The sequence below is a fragment of the Megascapheus bottae genome, chromosome 4, assembly GCF_031878675.1.
Source record: "Megascapheus bottae isolate mThoBot1 chromosome 4, mThoBot2.hap1, whole genome shotgun sequence".
Classification (NCBI taxonomy): domain Eukaryota; kingdom Metazoa; phylum Chordata; class Mammalia; order Rodentia; family Geomyidae; genus Megascapheus; species Megascapheus bottae.
The window spans coordinates 56,148,972-56,169,833 of NC_143512.1; the positions used below are offsets into that span (position 1 = coordinate 56,148,972).

The 20,862-nt window shown below is 37.1% G+C and overlaps 1 protein-coding gene across 1 annotated transcript in view; it reads left to right on the top strand.

The window, feature by feature from the left end:
- Window positions 1–20,862, top strand: part of Arl15 (ARF like GTPase 15) — a 358,774-nt gene that overhangs the window by 133,330 nt on the left and 204,582 nt on the right. Inside the window, exon 3 of the mRNA XM_090331945.1 lies at window positions 3,662–3,721. Coding sequence (XP_090188071.1) covers window positions 3,662–3,721 — 60 coding nt within the window. The remainder of the gene's footprint in view (window positions 1–3,661; window positions 3,722–20,862) is intronic.

Here is a 20,862-nt window from a genome sequence, read left to right on the forward strand (position 1 = left end):
ACAAAATAGAATGGCTTCGTTGGCTTGTGGGTGTATGGTAGAGGCATAACAGTGCAGAGCTGTAGTGGTCAGACCTGAGTTTAAGTTTGAATAGAGCACTTAATGCTTTTGATGTGCTTCACTTTCTTCTTGGGACACTAACTTGGGAATTAAGTCCTTAGCAATATTGAAATCTGATCATGGGGTAAGCGCTGGCATACAGGATACCCTGTCCACAGTGTATTCTGAATCCTTTTGTAGCTTAGCAGGAAACAGAAAACAAATGAATAAATGGGTACGTGGTTGCAACTGTGAAAATCATAAGGAAGTCCTGAGTGCTGGAGGACACAAAGGAAGGCCTCCCCACGACATCTCTTCCTCAAAGTCAGAACTTCCTCAAAGTCAAAATTATTTTTAGCCCAGACTTCTTCACCTCGAAATTCCATGTCTTTATTTCTTCTCCCCCTCACTTTTTTTTTTTTTTTGCCAATTCTGGGCTTGAGCTCAGGGCCTGAGCCCTGTCCTTGGACTTTCTCAAGGCTAGAGCTCTACCACTTGAGCCTCAGCACCACTTCCAGCTTTTCTCTATGCATGTGGTACCAAGGAGTCGAACCCAGGCATGCTAGGCACGCACTCTACTACTAGGCCAAACTCCCTGCTCCTGTGTCTTCATTTCTTAAAGCAGTCCTTTGAGAAAAGTGTTTTGATGGTTTGATTTCACATCTTTAATTACCATTAATTTATATCTTTTGAGCTTCTTTAATCCAAGAAGGGAATAAAATGCAGTGTGATAATTGCCCTTCTATCCTACTAGAAGTGTTGCTTTATATTTGTTGTTCTGTTGAATATTTGCAAATACTTAGAATGACTAAAGTAAGTATTGTTTCTCTTCTGTTAATTATATTCTGGACCAGGTATCTAGACTTTGTTCTATCAGCAGTTATTACTAGAACTGTACTTTAACAAATAATATGGAGAGAACATTATGGGAGACTATATACCTTTGCAGTATAAATCCAGCCATGCACGTTGTGTTTGGGAGAAAGCATTTATGAGTATTCTGCTGAAACATTTATATGCCTATAAATAACTTTGCTACGTTACTTTGCTTAGCATGAGAATTTGAGGAGATTTTTGGAGTCAATTTATTATGAAGACTCTTCAAGGATTTAAACACAGTACTGGTAATATAATCTGCCTGTTGGATTAATAAATTTCTGAAGTCGTATTCTGCTTATGGATGCAGCCATTTCTGGAAGGATATTACTTCTATTTGAGTGCCTGCATATTGTCAACTTTTGAGAATAATCTAGGCTGATTAGACATTGCTGGTGTGTTCTGTGGTTTTCTTTTTCAAAGCTGGAACCTGTCCTGTATCTCTGGAAAAGCTGTTCTGAATTGTCCTGAGCATAACCACTGATAAACTGTTTAGCATTTGTAGAGAGCATTTTGTTTCCAGAATTTTGCAATCATTGCCTTTAATCTGTATAATTCTATGTGAGGTAGGTAGATAATTTAAAGCATCCAAGTGTCTTGCAGGGAAATTTTGGTGCCAGCAAGAGTATTGTGATTGGCATTGACTTCCTCATTTCCCAGAGGCTAGACACCTGGAGAGGCTTTCCTTCAGGTCCAGGTAAATGCCAGTGATTCTTCCACGAGGGTCTACTTCACATTCCTTCTGCTGTTTCACGAAGATCCAGTGACTTTACAAACCATGACCATAATGCTGCACTGACTGGGTCATTCTGCATTAAGGAAGGGTGTTTTTTGGAAGATTGTCCAAGGGTCCAATAAGCGTTTATTTTCTTGGGAGCAAATGACAACTATTACCATCTCTACCACGCCAACCTTTTTAACATCTTTTAAATTTTTATTAAAATGTTTTTAAATCTCAATTAATAACTGAGATGTGAGAACTAGAATTTCTATTTAGGAGTTTGTAACATGTGCCCTTAATCAGATGGCATATGTACCTAGTGATTAAATTTTCATAAGTAATTGTTCATTAAAGTGTGGTGCCAGCAGATATGTATTGTGAGTCTCTTGAGTCTGAGACATTGTCATGGACATAGAACACAGTCTGATCCTGGTAACAATGCTGTGAAGTAGATTTGTTGTCAGTGTTTTACACATGAGGAAGCCATGTTCAGTCAGTTGCAAGTGACAGAGCTTATAAAGAACAGTGCTAGAATTTAAACCCAATGCTGTCTGATTCCAGACAAAGCTCTTCAACCATTAACATTGCCTTTCATTGAGGCTAATTGATTACTTACTGAAGTGGCAACACCTAGCCATGGAGTACGGGATGAACTTGACTAGAAAGGCATTTGGGGATTTTCTTTTCTTTTCTCTTCTTTCTTTCTTTCTTTCTTTCTTTCTTTCTTTCTTTCTTTCTTTCTTTCTTTCTTTCTTTCTTTCTTTCTTTCTTTCTTTCTTTCTTTTAAATGGGTCATGGGGCTTGAACTCTGGGCCTGGGTGCTTACCTGAGCTCCTCAGCTCAAGGCTACTGCCTTACTACCCTTAGAGCCTCAGCCCCACTTCCCATTTTCTGGATATTAATTGGAGATAAGAGTCTCAAGGACTTTAGTGCCCGGGCTGGCTGGCATTGAATAGGCATCCTCAGATCTCAACCTCCTGAGTAGCTAGGATTACAGGCGTGAGCCACCGTGCCCAGTGGGGATTTGCTCTTCTATAAAGCAAGCATGAAGAGTAATCATGCACATCTTTCCACCTTCCCACGTACCTATTGCAACTTTTCTCAAACAAAAAGTCATATGTATTTGTATTTATCATTCATTCTTGGGAAAGGCACTGTGTCATATTATTGTACCTGTTCACTAAGGCTTAAGGCCTAACATGGAATGAGTGGCTCAAAACTTCTGAATAAGTAATTCAATTTTAAAAATTAGTGGGACTTGATTTTATTTATTTATTTATTTTTCTCTAGTCGGGGACTTGAACTCAGGGCCTGAGTGCTGTCCTTGGGCTTTTCTCAAGGCTACAGCTTTATCACTTTAGCCACTGCACCACTTCCAGCTTTTTCTGTGTATATGGTACCGATGAATCGAACCCAAGTCTTCATGCATGATAGGCAAGTACTCTACCACTAGGGCAAAATCCCTGCCCCTTGTGGGACTTTTAATTGGAAAAGAAATATATGTTTGTAGCAAAACAATAAAATGAAAAAAAAAAAAAAGAATCCCCCTTCTATTTCAGGCTTTCTCCTGAGGCATTAGTTATAATTTTTTGTGACTTTTTTTAGAATTATTCATTGATGGTTACTATTTAAGTATCTTAAACTCTAATGTTGCTGATATATATGAAAAGTAGAAATACATTAACTTTAAGCAATCTAAGCGCCACTGTAAATTTAATATTTATAAGTATGCTTCCAAATATTTTTCTTATAGCTGATAAAATTTGAGTCCACATATACATAAATAATAAGGTGCTATTTTAAATGGAATACAGTTATATTTTGGTACAACACACACTGGCATTTTCAAAAGTATAGATGATAATTATTTCCTTGCCTTAGAAATTACATTATTTCCTATAAGCATGTTGTCTACGAACTATGAAAAGCAAATCTTAATCTGTCCTAAATTAGAAAAGAATATGAGCATTTAATTGTTTTTATTTAAAAGTTAAGTTGCTAATTCTTTTTGTTTTTTAATTTTAGGTTTCAGTATAAAGGCAGTACCATTCCAGAATGCTATCCTGAATGTAAAAGAACTTGGAGGTATAACATTTAACATCCTTTCTGTGTCTGATCTTAACTTTACTCTTTTGGTATTCAGGTATTGTTACATGTAATTTAAACAGGATGATAGTTTAGATGATTGAATTTTACTTGTTGTCTTGCTAATATATTTTCTAGAAATCTTTACTTATCTTTACGTATGTTTTACTGATGTGAAGTTTCCTATTATAAACTTTGCTTTCATTTATATGAGTCAGAGAACTACACTAAGGGCAATTGATATAGCACATTCATTGATTTTTACCTATGCAAAACTATTCTTTGAATCAAGCAGATGAAGAGAATTTTTGTATCATTCAAAATATACATGGCAAAAAATGTGCTTTAGTTTACATTTAGATTGTGAATTTGACTGGACTCAATCTTTTTAGAATGTATTTGTTCTGATAATAAATTTTTGCCATAGGATGTTTTACTAGCCAACCACCTTCATTGGATAGGCTGTACCCCAAAGCACACATCATTCAGTCCTTCATTACACTCTCTGTCTGGCACTTTTCTCCCCCTGTGTTTTATGTCAGTCAGGGTCTTAACCCATGTAAATAGATTAACAAAGAAATCAGTCAATTCAGTGAACCTACTAAATTCTCTAATGGCACAGGAAAATGGCAAGTGCCTGCAGTTCAGTAGAGTATGGATGAGTTTAATGACTGAGAAGAAAGCTCCCTTCCATCTCTTTAATCACTTTGTGATATTGACCTTACCCTGCTTTGTTTTGTTTTGTTTCTTCTCCTTCAAGGTCATTCTCACTGTGACCTATTTTTAGTGTGATAAAATTGAAACACCAACTTCATGCCAATTTTAGTGTTTTGTACTTTCTTTTATTCAATAAAGTATTGTCTGACCATTTCAGGGATCTGTTTTCAGAGCACTATGTCTAGGACAGATTTGCTTCTTTTAGTTTGTTTCATAGTCTCTTTTGGCTTTTATAATATTAATACTGAAAAGAAATCAAAATTTATAGATCCTGATTGTTCCTTTCAGATTTATTTTTACCATTTTTACTTCAACAATCACATTACACTAGTATTCTTAAAATAAATTTTTATGTAAAAATTTAAGAATGTTTTATTAGGTTGTTTTAATACTTCTTTGGTTTTTTGTGACTGTTTGCTTCTTAGTGACAAAATTATTATTAACAGATATTTTACAGTCACAGAGCATATTGTAAGAATCTACTGCCTCTTAGGTGTATGGCTTGAGACTTCTATTTGTTTGAAGTAGAACAACAATGCACTATTTTATTATGAGGCCAGACATGAAATTTTATTGAATATTTACCAGGTGTACAAAACTGTTGATTAATCACTAAGCTGTTTACTATATAAGATGTCTATGTGGATGAAATAGTGAATGTGTCTGGGTAGTTAAGAAAAATGAGCACTTAAAGGAATTTATTATAATCTTGGATCTGTGCCATTGAAATTCAGTGCAGTGAAAGCGGACTAGGGGTGTATCAGACAGGAATAGGTCTGTTCCTGAGCAAGATTTAAGTATGCTGAACAAACTGTGCTCTGAAAATTGCTGAAATGGAGATTCCAGTGGAGAGAATACTGTAGGGTTTGATGATCGTGTTTTAGCCTACTTTGTAACAAGTAAAGAAATGTCAGTAGCAAGACAGAGCCTCAGGGATCAGAGTAGATATGTTGGTTTTTACATGTATTAATACTAAAGGGCAAATTTGTAGCCTAAACATATTACTCCTGTTCCCAACTTTAAACAGCTCTGTTTTTAGTGGAGAGAATATATCAAGGAAAGGTGACTTTCAGACTTTCAGAGCATAATTTGTATAGCTCATTCACAACTTCAGAGGAAAACAACAGAGGAAGAGGGAGTTGATTTTTTTTTTTTTAATGGTGTTTGGACTCAGGGTCAGGAATTTTCTAAGTGGCCTCTGTACCACTAAGCCACAGTATTCTTCTGAGCCAAAAAGAATACTAACTTACCTATTAAAAATAGATTTTATAACATTGTCTGGGCTTTAATCTCAGGAACACATGACACAAGGTAGGCTAGAACATATGAAGAAAGAGGAGCTTTCCTAGGATTTAAAATACATTCTGGTGCCACTGTAAAGTTTGAGGCTTTGAGGGATGTCGATGAGGTATTTAAATCCAGTGATCTGGGAGCTACTTCACTGAGAATATCTAAGTTCAAGAGGAAAGTGCTGAGTGTTTTAGGACCACTGTGAGGAGAGAGGAAACCTGAGTTTGCCACTCTGGTATCCTTCAGAATATGGGTTATTTAAAGTTTTGTCAATCTAAGGGAAAATTCCCAGTTCAAGACAGATGGTGGAGGTGGTGAAAGTGAGTATTTGGTGAGAACAGGACTGTAAAATTTTACTGAAGAAAACGCAGGCACAGTAGTTGTCTTCATCCTGGGAATCACTGAAGATAAAGGCCCAGCCAAGTTCTTTCTGCTAGTGTCCTTTTCCAAAGCTTCCAGACAATTCTGTAGCTTTCTACCACTCTCTTTCCCCACTTGATTTAAATTGTTTACCTTTTTAAAAGAACAAAACAGGCTGGAAGTTTGGCCTAGTGGTAGAGTGCTTGCCTAGCATGCACAAAGACCCAGGTTCAATTCCTCGGTGCCACATACATAGAAAAAAGCCAGAAATGGTGTTGAGGCTCAAGTGGTGGAGCTCTAACCTTGAGAAAATCCAAGGACAGTGCTCAGGCCCTGAGCTCAAGCCCACGACTGGCTAAAAAAACAAAAAAACAAAACAATTGGCCTCACTGGTGGCTCATTCCTGTAATTCTAGCTATCCAGGAGGCTGAGATGTGAAGAACATGGTTCAAAGCCAGTTGGGGCAGGAAAATCCATGACATTATTATTTTTAATTAATGACTAGATGAAATAACAAGAATCAATGGAGGTTAATATAATGAAAGTACTATAATATATATTTAATATGTGTTCTGTGTACTGATGTGTATTTGTTATATAGTTATATATATTATATATATGTTTTAGACATATATTTTAAATATACACATGTATATATAAAATGCCTATGACATAAATTTATATTCTCTTCAATTTCCTTTTTTTTTTGCCAGTCCTGGGTTTGGGCTCAGGGCTTGAGCACTGTCCTTGGGCTTTCTCAAGGCTAGAGCTCTACCACTTGAGCCTCAGCACCACTTCTGGCTTTTTGCTATGTATGTGGGGTACTGAGGAATTGAACCCGGGTCTTTGTGCATGCTAGGCAAGCACTCTACCACTAGGCCAAACTCCCGGCCCCTCAATTTCCTATTTTATTAAGGTGTTTCCATGTGTTTTAGGCAAAGAAATCTTGTAATTTTTTTTTTTTTTTTGCCAGTCCTACCCTTGAGTTCAGGGCCTGAGCACTGTCTTTGGACTTTCTCAAGACTAGAGCTCAACCACTTGAGCCTCGGTACCACTTCTGGCTTTTTTCTATATATGTGGTACTGAGGAATCGAACCTGGGTCTTCGTGCATGCTAGGCAAGCATTTTACCATTAGGCCAAACTCCCCGCCCAGAAATTTTGCAATTCTTACTAATAAGAGTTCCTTTTCAGGTGTTTTCTTATCTTTCCCTTGTTCTACCACAATCAATTGTGACTTGCCTGGTCCTAGAGTCTAAGACTTAAAAAATTTCAGGCACAATGCTTACATTCAAGGATTTTATGAAAACAAATCTATGAAATTAAAAAAATATATAATGACATTAAGGATACAACAAACCAGAAGTACCAAAGTACAAGTTCAAAGATGACAGAGATATAACCCAGTCTGGCAGTCTGGTTCAATTTTTTGCATTTTTAAGAATGGTTTAGCGGGATATAATGGCTCAAATTTATAATCTGAGCTCCCTGGGAGAATAAGATCAAAAGGATCATCATTTAGGCCAGTCTAGGCAAAAAGTTAGTGAGTTCTCCCCTCTCCTCAACCCCTTTCAACAGATGACTATTGGAAAACAGTGTAGAAACTATTAAAACACCCAATAACAACATAGTGGCCCTGACTTGACCAAGGTTGTGTGGAGGAGGAGGAAATAGGATTCCCTCCACACAGGTGAGCCAGATAACAGGATGCATAAAGAAAGCATCTTTCCCAGCGCTGGCACGGTCAGCCATGTCTTCCTGCCACCTGCTGGGCTGTAGTCATCATTCCTGACTACTTCCACTTAAAATCTTCACTGAAAGGTAGAAGATTTCAGAGTATTGTTCAGAGAATGGTACTATCAAGTATTAAATTCCAAAACTTTCATGGAATTGAATCTCTAATTATTAAACTCTTTCTGTTGTCCATTTTGTTGTCTGTCACGCTCATATTTTGTGGTCTCTCAGATCAAATTCTTGTTTAGTTATGGTATCAATTCTTGGTGCTATGGCTTTGCTTCTTCTTCCAGACCTCCTGCTATACCAAAGTCTTCTTTCTCCTTTTGTAACTAACCAGGGCCTCCCATAAGCATCATGTTTTTGCATTTTTCTTCTCTCATTCATTCATTTAACAAATACTTACTGGGTACATATTATTTGATGGGCTCAGTCCTGGGAGCCATAAAGTTAAGAAAAGCATACTCTGAGGAAACCAGGTAACCGGCACAAGGGGAGCTCACATGTACCTCTCTCCTTAACTAAAGCCACATCTTGATTCCTGTAAACCTACAGAAATTTGTGGGTTAATCCTTCCATCTCTGAAGGAGTTTCCAGATGCCATCCTGCAAGGCCTAGTGTTCCTTGTAACTCTGTGAAGAATGCTTTGTGGTACATTCCATTCTTGTGCTTACTGAACTACTGTTTCTATGGGTCTGTCTTCACCGGGTTTTCATTGAAACTAATCTAAATCCCTTCCATTTCAGTGTGAATTAATTACTCTGCTTGTCTTGGTGTTATTTGTTTGTTTGCTTGGGGATGAGGTTCTCCCTATGTAGCCATGGCTAGCCAGAAATTTGTGATTCCCTGCCTCAGTCTTCTAAGTAGTAGGATTATGGGCATGTACCACCATGCCTTGCTTTCTCTGCTCGTTTTTCTCTAGATTGTCTTTATTTTTGTGGATATTAAGACACCTACTAGGGATCCTGGGTGGTAAGCTGGATTAGGCTTCTTTCGAAGCCTTGTTATTCTATATAATATCAGGCACATCTCTTCTCCTATATCTTCCTTATTGATAAAATAGAATAGTAATAGTTCCTATGTCCTATCTGTTGGGAGCCAAGTGCAAGGTCAGGCTGGCCCATGAATCTGCATCACTGAGTAAGATAACCCATCAAAGAAATGAGCTGTCATGTATGATCTCCATGCCTAACTTTGAGCTATACTGTCGGTATTGTGAATCACTTTCTGCTAAGACTTGATTACCATTGGGTACGAATGTGTCATTGCTTTATCACTCTCTGCTGAGACCTATAGTGAGAGTAAACACGTGGACCTTCCCTGCCCTGCCTACCTTTGTGCTGATTGACTCCTGCATCCTATATTAGCTGAATGTACTTCCTCAATAAACGAGTTCCTGCCCTGTCGGGTCTCCCTGATACGTCTGATTGCCCTCTGGTGGGGGAGGGCTGGGTGCGGGCGGTCAGTGGGCCCTCTCCTTTCTCAGCGCGTCCTGCTCAGGGCATGTTCTCTCTATCCCTCCTGCGGGTCGGGAGGGACCAAGGACTAAAACCCTGGCACCTATCAGTCTTATGAGTACTGAGTTAGTTAACGCAGGTCAAGTACTTAGAGTTAGCCTGGTCTATAGCTACTGGGCCAGCATTTCTTCTATTGTAATTACACTGTCACTACGCATAACAAGAACACACACACACACACACACACACACACACACACACACACACACACTTTCCATCAAATATTTTCCCCCCAAAGTCTGTACAAATAATACAACTCACATCAACATTTACGCATTTAGCTATTTAGCATGGTTGAAGCCTTCCACAGTGAGATACTATGCTTCTCTCCACCTTTTTTTATTTTTATTTTTGGTCGGTCATGGGACTTGAACTCTGGGCCCGGGAGCTGTCCCTGAGCTCTTCAGCTCAAAGCTACCACCCTACTCCTTACGCCGCAGTGCCACTTCTGGTTTTCTGGTGATTACTTGGAGATAAGAATCTCATGGACTTTTTAGTGCCCAAGCTGGCTTTGAATTGAGATCCTTAGCTCTCTGCCTTCTGATTAGTTAGGATTACAGGTATGAGCCACCGTGCCTGGCTTTTTCTCCACTTTTTACTTCTGCTTTCAGATTTTGCCCCAGACTTGCTTCTGCCTATCATAACTTCCAAATGGTTCTGTACGTACCTTGTGCAGTTGAAGCATATGTCTAGGTAAGCCAGACACTCAGCTGAATTGAAAGCACTCTCTATGTTGCAGTGATGTCACAGCTCTGAGCAATTTCCATTGGAAAATTTATCCTTCTTAAATCTACAGATGGATCTTTTGTGCATTCATGGATATTTTTCTCTTGGCTTTGAAATTTTATACTTGAGTTGATACAATCCAGAGCTGCAAATTTCATTTCTTAACATATTTGGTTATTTATTGATAAAGATCCAGACATCATAATATTCCTTAACTGAATTCTGGAACCATGAATGGGTTTGCCAAATGTGTTGTTTTCCTCCTATACTATTCTAATGAGTTATATCTGAATTGTCTCTTCAACCCCTGCGCCCCTACCACCCCCAACCAGTTTATTCTTTGGCAGCCCTGCCTTCACAATTGATACTAGGAGAGGCAAAGAGAAACTGAAAAGCAGTTAGCTGTCTTTGACTCTTCAGTATTCACTGCTGCTAGTTGTCAATCAAGTGGAAAAGGTTCATCAGGGCTTTCCATTTTTTTCTTTGCACTTTTCTTTATCTCTTTAAAGGTAGCATGGATAGAAAGCGCAAGTTGTGTATTCACTTACTCCAGTCCCATGCAATAGTGAGTGAATGATTTTTGAGGATTGTCAGCTCGGCCATATTTTAAAGGTTGCTTCTTTCAGCAGCCAAACTGTTATAGGAAACAGATGTTGACTGTGTCCTGTTTCTTTGTTTGCCTGGAGGAATAGCTTCTTGGGAGAGAAAGGTGCTGCTTGTATCTTGCTAGTTATCTATGGATGCTGTTGTATCTGCCCAGGTTCTTTGCATTTCTTAATTTCTACAGAAACTGTCCAGTGCACACTTTTGGACAGGCGATCCATGTGATACTGCTGACTATTACTTTTAATTTCTCCCTTTGTAGATAGGCCGTCAGATGTTTACCACAATGACACCTTCTTCCTTTTAGTAAAACTTACTTCAGAAGGATAGCTTTTTTCGTTTTCATCTGTATGTTCTCATATCCCTTCTGGCCACACTGCTACTGCTTATGAAAGAACCACCAGCCAAATGTTTTGGAATTTAACGTATTCTCTGACTCTGACAGTCGTGTTGAAGCCAGTGAACTGATTTTGCCTTTGGAAAAGAATCAGTACAGGCAGATAGATGCATAGGGGTTAGAATGGCCTGTTAGAAAGGTGGAGTTAGAGAAGTTTCTTACTTTTGTAGGAGAGATAGCAACTTGTTACTTGAAAATCATTCTACACATTTGTAAACATAGATGTGTTGGGGAGAGAGGACAAGTCATTGTTTTAGGCAAAAGCAAATGACAGCATCCTAGATGTAGGGCTCACATAAGTCTATCTACTCAGTATACTGGACATCTGGTCCTAGACATCTATTATAGTCATCTACATAAAAGGAAATGTGCATCTTCTGTATCTGTGGTTCAAGTCACCCTGTCACTCTCTGCATTTGAACTTGTTGTTTTGATATCTGTGAAATGCAAATTTTAATAAATCACCTCGATTTATTTCCCAAAAGATTGTGCTAGAAGAGAAAAATTAAATTGCCTAAATGCCTCAAGAGAGATGTGTTAAGATAGGCTGTGGTATTTTCACTAGTTCTTGTTTTATGATGGTAGATCTAATGTGATACGTAATACTGAACCATCGAAACTTCTAGATATAGTATTGTTTCCTTATCTAAGAGAATAACCAGGCCTTTCTGGAATGGGAACAGCCAGTTAACTCCTGGCGCCCTGAGCTGTGTACTTTCTCACATAAGCTTAGACTATACAAGAGGAAATGATATTGGTATAATGCCAAGACATTTGGATGGGAGTTAAAAGGCCACATCTATCTGAATTGGTTGAACAGGATCCTGGGGTGGTGGTGTTCAAGCGTTTTTTACACTTGCTAAGGGAAAAATGGAGCCAAACGGTCAGTAGAGCCAAATAAATGAACCTAGGGGCCCAGAAGTCTGTTACTGGCTCTTGTAGTCTTGACCTTAATTTTTTGTTTTCTTCTGGAGAAGTGCCCTAGGAAATTTTTTTTTTAAATCTGTCTTCCTAGTCATAGTCTAGTATAGCATTAGCAGTACACTAACAGAATATTCTAGAAACTAGTTTCCTGGCCCTTTGACCCCCTTCTGGCAACAGACAACTCATGTGCTTCTGAAGGTTGCTGTTACACCACTGTTTCCTCTTTAGGGGTAATCTGATCATTTCATATTTCCAGTTCTACCAAAATGTACTCATACAACATTTGTACTGGTTCTCAGTTTGACTTTCTATCCCTCACAAGGGAATACTATTTCTGTTTCTCCCAAGGGTTGCCATAATAGCAACTAATATTCCTTGTGTATTTGGTTTCTGTGTGGTGTTGCAGCAACAGCATTGGAAGTCAGGAGACTAGTGTTTTCCTCCAACAAAACAGGCCGTGGGATATTGGGCAAGGCACTTTGCTTCCCCCAAACTGCTCTCTTTCCTAACAGCTGATAATACTGATTCCCTTCTAGTATAGCATAACTAGTTCATTTTTATCTTGAAACTCACTAGTACCTGATTCATTCTGGCCGGCCTGGAGCTACTGCACAGAATTGGGTAGCATTGATTGCTTCATTTTCTTTTTCTCCTAACTTCCTCAGTTATTTATATACAATAAGCATTTGTGTGTATCTCAAATTAAGAAGTAACTAATGCTAACTTGATGAAGTTCCTATCACCAGGCTGATTTCATTGAGAAGTTCAGTATGATGTAGATAGTAATAAGATTGAGTACAAGATGCAGTCCAGATCATGTAGGAAGGACAAGGGAGATTTCACAAAGGAGAGTCATTTAGGAATGTGAACATTTAGGATAAAAGTTGTGAAGGGGACTGTGGTTATTGTTTATAGATGGACAAATGGGAGTGTTATAAAGCATTGATTAAAGAATCATAGTCTCTAAGGATCACTGTAGTGCAATATAAAATATATCAACAATTTCAAGCCATAGGGAATTTTGGGAAATTATGCTCCAGGAGGCTAGAGCAATGTTAGATCCTCTAAAAACAAAGTATTGTTCTGTTCCTGATTAATTCATTCTAGTAAATCATGACTGCATGCCAGACAATAAGGATGCCACTCTGCTGCATGCACATGCATGTACATACAAGAGGGTCTGGGCCCATTTCTTTGCTTATTTTAGATGAATAATTATATTGGCAATAATAATTTCTCAGGAAAAAAATTAAATTTGAGATTCCTATATTTAGAATGGCAACTGTAGAAGAGGTAATGTATTCTTCCATTTGTCATTCACCAAACTAAATTGATTCTCTGAAATATCAAAAGTGGGATAAAAACAGATCTGAATAGTGTTGAGGAACATCTCAGATGTGTTTATTTAATTTCTTGTGGTCAAATGAGTATCACTGGATTCTGTTGAAGGTGCTTTGTCATTTTATCTTGAAAGTCATTGACAATTATGGTGTCATTGTAAGAGATAATAGTATGCGAAATTTCTTATGTAAGGTTAATTATCTTTTTTGAATACAAGTATATAAAATCCTTCCATTTAAGTAACTTTGATGTTTGAAAACTGAAAGTTGGTTTAAAAAATATATGTCTACTTTCTCTTCCTGGCCAAAATCTTATGATATGAACAAATACCATCAGAAAACCAAGTGGCAAAGAATGACTAAATCCATAAAGAAGGTGGACTTAAATCTATAACAAAGAAAGGAAAACAAGAAATGTTTCAGATACAGAAAATGGAAACATGAAATGGAAGGGGAATTCATCAGGATTATTAATCAAAGGGCTCATCAGAGTTATTAATTGGAGCGCTACATTTGGAGCTGTGCCTTTATTTTTCTTTTTCCCTTGTGTTAAGTAGTGGATAGCAGCTGTGTTTACCCACAAAGTAAATCCTTGAGTGTGGGTGCTAGACCCAAAGAGGTGGGACAGTGTATCAGTATGTATTTGACTGCCAGGTGGGTGAAAAAAGCCCACACACACAGAAGAGAAGCCACTTGTCCATCCCGGTAATCACTGGAAACAAGCATGGTAAACAAAAGAACTGGCAGACAGATTCTTAAACAAAAGATGAGCATATGATTATAACACATTACAATATGGACAAAATCAACACCACAAAAGAAAATGTCCAATCAAAAATAGGAAGAAAAACCAAAGCGGTAGGAAGGTAGCCATAACTCAGATGTATATTATTGAATTTGAAGACTGAACTAGTGAATTTCCTCATAATGCCATCCAGGAAGATACTCTAGAAATATGAGAGAAAATCTTAAGAGATATAGTGGATAATTAAAGGATGTCCAACGTTCCTTTAAATAAAGGGTCTAAAGCAGAAAAGAGAAACCAGAGAAGATAAAGGTATAACAGAAGTAACAGGAGAAAAAGAAGTTCTAAATTAAGAAAAGGATTCAGATTGAATGAGATCTCTGAATATCACGCGTAATTTGCAGCTTTCCTCCTCCAATTCCTTCTTCCCCCTACATAACATTATTCCTGATATCAAAATGAGCAATGTCATGATAGATTAAAAACAAAATTATATTTTGTTCATTCCTTTCTCATGGACAAATTAAACTAAGAAGTTTAAAAATGTGTCTTAAAAATAATTGAGGTAAACCTGCCATCTGTAGAGATACAAGGATGGGTTCATCAAATGCAATTTTTGGAAGCAGGGTCTCATTATATGTGCAGGCTGATTTAATATGTAGTTCTGGGCTGGCCTCAAATGTATGATTTATTGTCTCAGCTTCTCCCAAGCAGAGATTACAGATGGGCATTGATATGCTTGGATTGATAAATGCCTTTTTAAGGAGATTCTGAAAGATTAATGTTCAACTTATAAGCTTAGAGTGAGAGTTCCCTGGGATAAAATACAGTTTTTGTTTTATCTGAATTACATGAATTTTTCCCATGGGAACTTAAAAAAAAATCCTTTCATTAAGTGCAAGGGTTTGAATTTGAGGTCTCCAGCTTGCTCTGCTTGCTTGCTTGAATGGTTCTTTACTACTTGACTCACACCTCCAGCTCTACTTTTTGTTGGCTCTTTTGGAGACTTTTCTCCTCACTCTGGCTGTAAGTCATGATTCTGGGAATCTCAGCCTTCTATGTAGATAGGGTTAGAGGTATGAGCCACTGATGCCTGGCTGGGCACTTTTTGGCAATGAAATTTTTAAACAAGAAAACATAGTATCAGGAAATTAAGAGGAGGCTGTTTGAAAGATTCAGTAAAAATCAAGAAAGAAATAAAACCAGTGAAAAGTACAAATAGAAAGCATTTCTCTTACATATAATATAAAGATAAATAAAATCCTTCTTTTAAAGATGACATAGAGATAGGATAAAATACTCAAGTCTGATAAGATATACTTCGACATAAAGACATTGTAGGATAAAAATGAAAGAACAAAAAAGTTACCCTAAACAAGTCATATGAAGTTGTTTTCAAGGCAAAGATTATTTAGTAGAAAGTAGAGATTTTATGCCAATGTAGACGATACCTAAGTCATATTGAGCCTTTAAAATATTTCACTACATAACTGAACTATAATGAGGGTTATAAAAAATCAACTGATCTATGTACAAATAAAGAAATTAGACTGACACCTTCAAAAGATAAGCGTTCAAATGAATTTGAATACCCAAAGTATTTTAATAGCTAATTCATAAGCTGCTGTAATTCATAATTGTTTTATATTCAAGTAGGAAATATATGTTCTTTTGACATGTATATATAAATATATGTTTATATATATGTTTTAAACAGATGACCTACATAAGGTGTTTTCTGATTCATCTCTACTAAAAATACAAATTAACACAAAGTGGGCAAAGTAATAGCACCTCAGACAAGATTTAAAAGTACTCTAAACTTGTGCCAAAATTAAATCTAAATTTGAAATCTAAAACTATACAACATCTCACAGAAAATATGAAAATTTTGATTAGGCAAGAAATTCTTAGTCTTTCTTAGAGATCATAATACTAAAAGATGGTTATTGTTGTTGTTGTTGTTGTTTTGTGGTCAGTTGTGGGACTTGAACTCTGGGCCTGGGCATTGTCTCTGAGCTCTTCAGCTCAAGGCTACTGCCCTACCCCTTGAGACCACACTGTCACTTCCTGTTTGCTGGTGGTTAATTGTGGATAAGAGTCTCTTGGACTTTAGTGCCCAGGCTGGCTTTAAACCTCGATCCTCACATCTCAGCCTCTTGAGTACACACGTGAGCCACGGTGCCCGTTTGAGATATATGGCTTTTCAACGAGAATGAAATAACAAGGGTAAGCATTATTTTCAAATCATTGTATTCAATCATTATATTCAAATGGTTGCATCTAGACTATATAAAGTGCACTGTATTCAAATCAGAATGTATAAAGAATACTTAAAATTCAATAAGAATAATCTAAAAAGTAGATACCTGAATAAAGTATCAGAAAATATACAAGTGGAAAACACATGCAAATAAGCACTTAGCTTCCTAAGTGAATGTCATTAGTGATTAGGCTATACAGATTACAAGTTTATAACATGTTTACTAGAAAGCCTGCCTAAAACTAAAATGCCTGACTATATCAAGTGTTAGCAAGACATCAAACCTTTCACTATGCTGCCTTACCAATAAAATGTGACATGGTACAAGCACTTTGGAAACTAGATCATCATTCTTTATCAATCTAATAATTAGACCTGTCTATTCACAGGAGAAATAAAAAGTTCTTTCTGTACATAATTTTGTATTCAGATATCTATAGAAAATTTATTAGTAATACTATAAAACTAGAAAACAACCAAATGTCAGCATTTGGTGGATAGAAAATTTAGTATTATACCATACTATTCCTCAATAAAAATAAGTGTTTATAACAGTAATAAAAATAACTTGATATATGCAGCAACATGGCTGAATCTTAAAATAATTAGGCCCAGTGAAAGATACTAGACAAAATAAAATAATATTCTCTACATGTGGTAAATTTACATACAACTTACTTACAATCATAGGAACTACTTAACGCCAGATCAATTCTTTGTTGCCTGAGAATGGAAGTCAGGAGGCAATGGTACAGGTGAAAAGGGATTAAAAGGTAATTAGAAAGCTTTCGCATTACTGACTTACAGATATGGATGTCAAAACTTGTCTTACTGTATTCCAATCCTTTTTTTTTTTTTTTTTTTGCCATTCCTAGGGCTTGAACTGAGGGCCTGAGTACTGGTCCCGGAGATTTCTCAAGGCTAGCGCTCTACCACTTGTGCCACAGCACCATTTCTGGGTTCTTCTCTATATGCGATATTGAGGAATCAAACCCTGGGCTTGATGTACTACGAGTGCATTTTATCTATTACATAGGGTCTTTCTTTGGGATGCTTTTCTGTGAAAATGTATTTTAGATAGGCCAGGATAAAACTCTATAAGTTAAAATACACATGGCAGGGTAAAGCTCAGATAGAAAATTAGCAATTTGTATTTAATCATATCTAGCTAATTTATTGAGATTGTATATTAAGAACTTACAAAAAACTCCAACATCAAAATGTTATGAAGTTATTCAATTTAATATGCAGACTTTGAAAATAAAAGAAGCTAGATTAGTCTGAATAGAACAGATTCATTATGTAGAATGACTTTTTAGCATAACCTTGCTGTAGTTCTGTAGGGGCACTCAACCATAGTGTTATAACAGTATCGTCCAACCCTAATAGTTACATTAATTAAAACTATTCATGTTGCTGATTTGCAAGGGACAATGTCTAGATCTTGTAGAAAGTATTAAGGGGAGAAAAAAATAATGACAGATGAGAATATGTATTAGAATGCTTTTAAAATACAGAAATCAATTGACTGAGGCAGTTTTTTTCTCCTCTCTCTCCCTCCCCCCTCCCTCTCTCCCTCCCCCTTCTCTCTCTCCCTCTCCCTCTCCCTCTCCCTGAATCCTGAGGCTGGAATTCAGGGACTGATCACTGTCCTTGGGCCTTCTCAAGTCTAAAGCTCTACCACTTGAGCCACAGCACCACTTCCGACCTTTTCTACGTTTGTAGTAGTGAGGAATTTGAACGTTTTTGTGCATGCCAGGCAAGCACTCTACCACTAGGCCAAATTCCCAGCCCTCTCCTCTCTCTTTTTAGACTTCCATAACCTTCATATCAAGTCGATATTTAATGTTTTGAACCTTGGAACTTATTTATGTTGTTCTCTTCTGTTTGGAATATCAAAGTTCCTGATCCTTTGATATGAGTTGGGAGAATTGTGTTCTTCTCTCCTCAGTTCCTGGAATTAAAACAGACTTTAGCTTCTAATAATATGAACCTTCTAGTCATTGGAGATAAAAAGAATAAACGAGATCCAAGAATTATACATGTCTCTTTACTTGGATTCTTTCACTCTGATTGAAAAGAGATTATACATGTGTAATTCTTTAGGACTTCTTCATTCTAGCTAATTTCTGCTCTTCCCTTGATGGAATTGCTTATTTTGAGTCTAAAAGTATCTTTAAGAGAATGTACCAAGGCTTTTGTTGTCAGTGATTAGTGGTCATATTCTTCCCTGTAATGATGTATTACTGCATTAATATACTAGTACAATTTAAAAACAAAATTATATTATGATTTTCCTCTCAGTGGATAAAAAGAAATTCTGTTTGTATTGCTTTATTCAGGAGGCATTAAGTACTTGCTACATAGTTCATTTCTTTTTTTTTCTTTTTTTTTTTACATAGTTCATTTCATCCCAATTATTTTACATGCAGCATATTGTTATAGTGGATTCTCTGTTCAGGTGATGTGAGGAGTTTAGGTTAATCTATTTTGATACTGTTTTGATACCTTGCCACCTTGGTCATGTATGGTTTCTGTGCTTCTGGAAAAATCATCTGTCACTTAAACTCTTGATGACCTCTTGTTGACTCCAGCATACATGCTGGCTAAATAATCCTCTGTAATACTCATACAAATGTGTATGTGTTGGTAAGTTGTATTAAATAATATTTGGTTTTATAAAATAACTATTGTTTTTGTAAGTTGTTCTATTCTAAATTTTCTTTATGTACTGAAACCTCAATATTGTTTCTACAGCATAAATTGAGTTTAAGATTCACTTTTATAAATGTTCTGCTTATATTTTTTCCTCCTCCAACTTTGTGTGAAAAGTTTCTTTTACTAAAATAATTCTAGTCCACCAATTTATTGGGTTTCAAAATCCATGAAACACCATTCACAACTATCATCTACAACTTTAACTTCATGTCCCATTTTTGGGGAAAGTCTTCTCAGGGCTGTGATCAAAGTAAGCTCTTACACATTCCTCTATTGCTATCTTGGACAATATGTCTCTGAATAAAGTGAAAAGAGCAACAATATACTGGATACAAGATAATGGGATCTAGAGACTTAAAAAAAAAATAAACAAGTAAACTCTCGGGCTGGGAGTTTGGCCTAGTGGTAGAGTGCTTGCCTAGCATGCATGAAGACCTGGGTTCGATTCCTCTGTACCACATACATAGAAAAAGCTGGAAGTGGTGCTGTGGCTCAAGAGGTAGAGCTCTATCCTTGAGAAAGCCCAAGATAGCGCCCAGATCCTGAGTTCAATCCCAAGACTGGCAAGACTGGGAAATATAAAAAGAAAAAATAAAAGAAAAAAAAGTTAAACTCTCTTTAAGCAGTTGTACTAAGGGGTTTCAAATTCAATATAAAAGTTTAGGAGTTTACCCTATTCATTGTTCCATCTTTCTCCCCCAGCAATCTAGTAACTCTGGATGCTAGCTTAGGGTAGCAGCATGGCTGTTAACATTTTCAGGTTTGGTAAAAGGTTGCAGTATTTTGTTTTTGTTTTCGTTTTTTTTTTTTTTTCCATTCTTTTTTCCTCTGGCCTTTTCTCATTTAGGAAGGATTGGACTACCATTTAAAGGAGAGTCATTTGAGCATTGAGAATCATCATAGATCTCCATGTTTGAACTCAACCTGCAAAGCCTGTGATCCTCAAAGCAGAAAGGAAGGACTCTCAGTGGAACTTGTCCTTGTATAGCGTCCCTAGGAATTGTATCCAGATTGTTCAACAGGGCTGGTCATCAGACAAGGGATGACATAAGGGGTCGAGTTCTTGGTGGGTGGCCATGTGCATTAGTTGGTGCATATGCTGACCACATGAAACCTTTTTTTTTTTTTTTTTTTTTTGCCAGTCCTGGGCTTAAGTTCAGGGCCTGAGCACTGTCCTTGGACTTTCTCAAGGCTACAGCTCTACCACTTGAGCCTCAGCACCACTTCCGGCTTCTTTTTTTCCTGTTTATGTGGTACCGAGGAAGCGAACCCAGGTTTTTGTGCATGGTAGTAGGCAAGCACTCTACCGCTAGGCCAAACTCCCGGCCCCTTGAAACCTTCTTTGGGACTGGAAAATGCTTGACATGGTAAACCTAGAATATATCACTTGGCTATTTCCTGATCCTGTTCATATTTTTAATGCTCAATGGATGCTGTTGTACTATTTGAACATTGCTGTAGCTTACTGACCTGGGGGAGCCTGAAGCAAAATGAAAAAAAAAAAGTTATCTACTGCAGTTTTAAATCAAAACTTTTAAAACAACAAAACATTTTAATATCTGTAGCTGGAAAGAAAATGTTTGGAACCGTGCAACTGGCAGCGGGAATGAAGTGACTGAAGAGGAGACATTCTTGGGCCAGTTTTGGACAGAAACTGAACTCCACTAAAAGAAACCCAGGCAGACTCTCTTGTCCAACTTCCCAGTGAAGTCAGAGGGGACAGCCCTGGCAGTACTATGGATTTGTATGCTGGGATAGTTATAAACAGCAAAACTCTCAGCCCTGTAGCTATAAAAAGAAATATTTTTA